The sequence below is a fragment of the Leucopleurus acutus genome (assembly GCF_964270905.1).
Source record: "Leucopleurus acutus genome assembly, chromosome: 4".
Classification (NCBI taxonomy): Eukaryota; Metazoa; Chordata; class Mammalia; order Artiodactyla; family Delphinidae; genus Leucopleurus; species Leucopleurus acutus.
The window spans coordinates 112578811-112584810 of record NC_139146.1 but is presented as its reverse complement, the minus strand read 5'-3'; the positions used below and the strand labels follow the sequence as shown (position 1 = coordinate 112584810).

The 6000-nt window shown below is 41.9% G+C and overlaps 1 protein-coding gene across 4 annotated transcripts in view; it reads left to right on the top strand.

The window, feature by feature from the left end:
* The first annotated feature begins 292 nt into the window (after window positions 1-292).
* Window positions 293-6000, top strand: part of CNOT6L (CCR4-NOT transcription complex subunit 6 like) — a 120286-nt gene continuing 114578 nt past the window's right edge. For 3 of the 4 annotated variants that reach the window (XM_082837601.1, XM_082837598.1, XM_082837602.1), the window contains exon 1: window positions 293-390. In XM_082837601.1, coding sequence (XP_082693727.1) covers window positions 386-390 — 5 coding nt within the window. In that variant the 5' untranslated portion in view covers window positions 293-385. Of the gene's footprint in view, window positions 462-6000 lie in introns of all 4 variants that reach the window. The other variant, XM_082837599.1, reaches the window with a different exon arrangement.

Genomic DNA, 6000 nt, shown 5'->3' with positions numbered 1-6000 from the left:
CCGCCGCAGCACCAGCACCAGCAGCAGCCGCCCCGCCGCCGCCGCCGCCGTCGCCGCCCGGACCCCGGCGCGCTGAATGCAGGTGAGGAGGGGGCGCAGGCCCTCGGCGACCCCAGGCCCGGGCGCCCTGCGCGCCCGCCCGCGAGCCGGGATCCGGGCCCTGCCCGCCGCCGCCGCCGCCGCCGCCGCCGCCGCGGATTCCCTTCGGGGCGGGCGGTAGCGAGGCCCGCCAGTGGGTGTTTGTGTTTGCGTCTGCGGCCGCGGCTCCGGAGGGGAAGCATCTGTGGGGGCCTGGCGCGCGCGCGCGCGCGCGTGTTTGTGTGTGTGTGTTTCCCCTGCCGCGGGGAAATGGCTGCTGTTGCTCCTTCTGGGCCAGAGGAAGAGAATGAGGTAGAGTGTTTTTGTGCCTCCGAGTAGGATCGAGAGTGTTGGGAAGAGGAGCGCGTCCCCGGGGAAATGAGGTGGGAGAAGGACAGATGTGCCTGGGGGTGTGCGAGTTGGGACTTCGGCGGCCGGGGAGGCGGCCTGAGGACCCACAGCGAGTGGGTGTGTGTCGGGTGCGGGGATGACCCGCGTCTCTGTCTGAAGCGGTGAAGGTTCCGGGGTGTGCGTGCGTGTGTGTGTTTGGGGGGGGGGTGGTCCGCGCCCAGGGCCCGGGACTCTGGGGGCGGGTTCCGTGTGTTTGGGACCCCAGAGTGGCGTGTCCCTCCCCCTTTGTGGCCGAGGCTCAGGAGCCTCGCAGGTGAGAGCTGCTCCGCGGTGTCCGGAGAGGGTGAGTGTGTGTTCCGCACACACACAGCAGCGGGGCCCGGGAGCTGTGGGTCGGGGCCGCGCCGCCGTTCCCGGGGCCGCGGCAGGAAGCGCGCCGGCCTGCAGCGCGGCCTAACCGCCTCGGCGTCCGCCCGCCCGCCTGCCTGCCTCTCACCAGCCTCCCCGGACGCCTCCCGGGGCGCCGGGCCCGCGCGGGCCCAGGGCGCTGCCTAGGGCCTGGGCAGGTGAGGGTCGGAGGCGGGACGCACCGATCGCCGTCGCCTTGGCCGCCCCCACGTCTCCTGAGGAGAGGCGAAGGCATATTTCGGCGTTCCGACCGCAAGCTCTACCCTCTGGCCGGCGGTGGGACCCGAGGGAAAGTGAATCAAAGCAGTAAATCTCGAGAAGACGCGGTGTCGAGATCCCTTCTTTTCATCCTTTCCTTAAGGCTGTGTGGAGGGACTGAGTACATATTTTCAGCTCTTTTTTCGTTGCAAATACTTTTTCGTTGATAATACTTACGCATTTTTTTTTAAGATAAAATTTTTCTCGGAGGGGCGGGGGAAGAAATGGAAGCTGGCTTCCCTGCCCTATGGTGTTGGTAGGATTGGATGGATTTCGTGCATTTGAAATTGTTTTATCCTGCCTCCTAGGGGGAAAGGGGTGTACACGCCGAGCTCAGGAGGTCGGTGAGGAAGAGGAAGTTACTGGAGCTGTCATCCTCCTTAGCACAGCCGACTCTTCAGCTTAGGCTGTTTAGATGCATTGTGTTCAGGGAGTTTAGCTGAGCCTTTTGTACACATGGGAAGCACAGTACTATATTTTAGGAGATACTACCTTATTGCCTCTAGTTATCTTAGTTGTCAGTCAAGATAGTCACGTATAAACAAGTTTTCCCTCACAGTATCCGAAACCTAGATCAGGCAGCCCGTATGGTTTACTCCAAGTGTGTGCTCTTCGAAGGCTATTTTGAGAGTAGTTTAAGCAGAATGCAACTGTAGAGGTAAATCTGCTGTCAGTAGGCATACAGTGCATTTCAGAACCAAATATAAATGGTATTTGAATGATTATTTGCTCTTTACTTTATCTACTCCACCCTCTATTTGCGTCTAGTTAGCTCATCTAGCTAAAACCCTATGGATGAAGTCGTCATACAGATTCCATCCTTGCAGGCCATGCTCTGTGTAATGGTCAGAGATTGCTCCTTTCTGAACCTGGTCTCACAAACAAATGTTTCCTGCTGTTCACTGGGAAGTGAGCAGAAGAGCAGGAGGGGTGGAGAGCTGTTTTCTATGAACACTACTGGAAAAACAACACATGTTGTTCAGTGGAAAAAGGACTTGTTTTAGGGACCTCAAAACTCTGGCTATGCCACTTTTCTTGGCTGTTTTACCTTAGGCAAGGTACCTAATGTCTATAAGTCTGTTTTCTCATAGGTAACAAGGGGATAAGACGTTTATAGTAAGGTTGTCCTGAGGATAAATTGAAAAAACATATGTTTGGCACATAATAGCTGCTTAGTTAAATACTAGTTCTTCCTCTTGCAGCCCTGACTGTAGGCATTGAAAAACATGTATAAGTACAAATACTTACTGGATTACTGAGAGAAATATTATGTCACCTTAAGTTAAAAATCAAGACAACAGAACATTTGAGTCCTTTGATATGCATAAAGTATATATAAACAATGTTAAATGTATTTTAGAAGTCCTTTTTCCTTGAACTGTCATTAAAATAGCCTAGTGTACCAGTTTATAGAGACTATCTAGTCATACTTGATTTGTTTTCATATTTTCCAATAGGCCATCTTTCAGTTTCATTACTGGTTTTGTGAGTTCTTGCTATGTAGCCCTGGAAAAAATTGTTTAAGCTATATATAGCACATATATGTTCCAATACAATCAAACATCAAAAAGGATCAAGGACCTGGAGTTTATTTATATAGATCCACAAACTATAAGTGCCACAGAATTGCTATGTAATTGTTTTAGTTCATGTTGACTGATTCTGGAGAAAACAAAACAAAAACTTTTGGAATATTTTCCTGAGTGGAAGCAAAAATCTTCTATCAACTTTCAGTAATTTTCCATTTTTATTTTTCTGTGTGGAGTGGTAAGTGGGCTGTTCATTTAATTTTAATTGTATTGTGCTGGAAAAAATAATGGTATGGAGTTTAAGGTAAAGACAACAGAAAGGTTAAATAAAGCGTTTTTTCTTTTTCTCTTTTTTTTTTTTTTTTTTTGGTGATGGCAGGGTGAAGATGATGTGGGAGGAGTTTCATTGGTTTAAGTTTGTAATGTCTCTGTTTACTAACACCAGGTTTCCTTAGGCCTTATATCATTATTATTTATATCAGCAATGTTAAGCTTAAAAAAAAACCCTAGTAAAACACTAAAATTTCAACACATTTTTGAAGTATTTTTGTGAAGGATAGGCGGGAGAACTTTATTAGAATGCAAAATGTCATGGTTTTGTTAAAGTGTATCTGTTATGGGTGTATGTGCATTTACAGTGAACAGAATTATCTGCCATATGGTTATATTGAAAGGAAGAATTCTTAATTTAAAAACTATGTGATAATTTTTAATACTTTAAAAACAATAAAATGGAAGTGAATTTTGCCCTTAACTAGGTATTTGGTAATTTTCATTAGACATTATGAATTATGGTATTTTAAAACACTTTGTAATTTTTTTTAAATTGGGAGAATTGAGGAGGACATTTTTCTGTAATAATCATGAAAACAGTTGGTACTGAAATAATATGTTAAGATATGTGAAGAGTGAAATTTATTACTAACAGTGGACTCTTCTTGCTATCATTTTAAAGTAATTACAGTAAAATCAAGGTGGAAAATTGTTTAGGTTTTAAAATTTAATGTTACTTAAGTGGCCTTTTAAACAGTCTTTCCAAAATATCCCTTATAAATGTCTTTAATTAGGGGGAATTGAAATACTTAAGATTTATGCATGTTTTACTTTGGGTAATGCTAATTAGGGTAATAAATATACCCCAGAATTTCAGTGGCTTAACACATGTAAGTTTGTATTTTGCTCACATAACAGTCCAGTGCAGGTGCTCCTTGTTAACAGGCTTGTGGCTTACCTCCATGTGGTAATTGAGGAACCCAGGCGCCTTACATCTTATGTCTCCACCATTCCCTGGAGCCTTGGAGCCCTGCCTGTTACCCACAGGACATTTCTTAAGAACCCCCAAAGACAAACATCTGCCCACATTTCATTGGTGATAATTTGTCACAGAGCCTTATTTGAATGCAAGGGGGATGGGAATGTAGTCCCTGGGTGGTGGACAACTTGGGGCATTTCATGATGTTATTTTAGATGGTAGCATATATTTGTGAAATTATGTCTGAAAGGTAAATTATAATACTAAAAATTGCTTTCCATCTTCAAAGCGTAAAATTGTGTGAAGGGGTGGGGAGTAGTGGGAAGAGAAGGGAAGGAATAAGAGCCACAGGAGGAGAAGAAGGACATTTCTTCCAAGGTAGGTTTGAATGACAAGTAAACGTCAGCAGCTACTTAAAGATACAGATTTTACAAAGACCATTACAATTGGATTTTATAACCTTTAGTGGGTCTCTCCTTTGCCATCCAGTTATTGCTTGCCGTTGTGGTCTACTGGGTTCTGGCTGTTTGAGTTATTTCTCTTTGTACTTTGAAATCAGTTGACTTTGAATTTCAGTTTCTGAGGTATAGTTTCACGGGAAACATATTTTTAAATTTTCTTTTTTCTGTTGGGATACAGCATTACTATTATTATTGTTTTAAAATATCATTTAGATGGACCTTACTGTGTTCTAGTGTTTTCTGTTGCTGTTTTTTGTAATTCTAAAGTCATTATAATTAATATTTGTGAGGCTTAACCCAGAAAGAACAATAAAATCATCAAGTAAACAACAAAGGCTCAATTATTAACTTGTGTTCATGTTTCATAATGAAAATACTACAACTTTCTTTGACCACCTGCACTAATACTGAACCATAATACATTAATTTTATTTCTGGACTTTAATTTTAATTGAATTGCAGCTTACTCTTTTACTGCCTAGGATTATTGTAAAGTGAAACCTCAGCTCCGGGTATACTTTTATTTGTCTTTATTCTGAACAGTTTGGTTAGGAATCTGGGGAGTTTTATATATGTCTGTATTCTCCAAAAGAAAGATTTTTGAGTAGTCTGGCTAACTTCTCCATGTTAAGCATTTCTAATGTTTTGCATTTTGAGCCTCTTCTGTACCCATTATTATACTTTGTTCTAAAAAGAAAGTAGAAGAGACCCTTGTGAAGCTTATAGCTTATGAATAAGGTAAATAAAGCATATAATTTAGTTGTTTCAAAACAATAAATGAACAAGTGCGAGTCACTACAATATAAACTGTTTGCAGACATTCTGTGAGGGAGTAACATAAAATGGAATGGTGGGTGGGCCAGGGACTACTCAAAGTTGAGAGATTTGTTTTGGTAACAGCTTTTTTGAGATATAATTCACTTATAGAAGTAGCCCATTTAAAAAATATCTCAGTAGTGTTTAGTATATTCACATTTGTGCAGCCTTCACCAAAATTTATAGAATATTTTAGTCACCTGAAATATAAATCCTGTATTCTTTTGAGTTATCACTCATTCTCCCCTACCTCTAATTCTAGGCAATCACTGATCTACTTGTATTTCCATATGAATTTTAGGGTTAGCTTATCAATTTCTGCAAAGAAGCCAGCTAGAATTTTGATAGGAATTGTGTTAAGTCTGTAGATAATTTGGGGAGCGTCACCATCTTGACAGTATTAAATGAGTCTTCCTATTTATGAACGTGGGATCTTCCCATATATTTAGATTTTTAATTTCTTTTGACAGTGTTTTGTAGTCTTCAAAGTTTTACACTTTTTTTGTTGCATTTACTCTTAAATATTTTATTCTTTTAGATGCTGTTGTAAATAGAACTGTTTTCTTAATTTCATTTTTGGGCTGTTCATTGCAAGTATGAAAAAATACAACTGACTTTCATGTATTGATCTTGTATTCTGCAACCTTGCTGAACTTGTTTATTAGTTCTAATAGTTTTTTAAATGAATTCTATCTGCTTTTCTGTATAACAAGGATCATGTTACCTGTAAATAAGTATAGTTTTTCTTCTTTTCCAATCTGGATGCATTTTATTTCATTTTCTTGCCTAATTGCCCTGGCTAAACATTGTTGAAAAGCAGTGTCAAGAGCAGATATTCTTGTCTTAT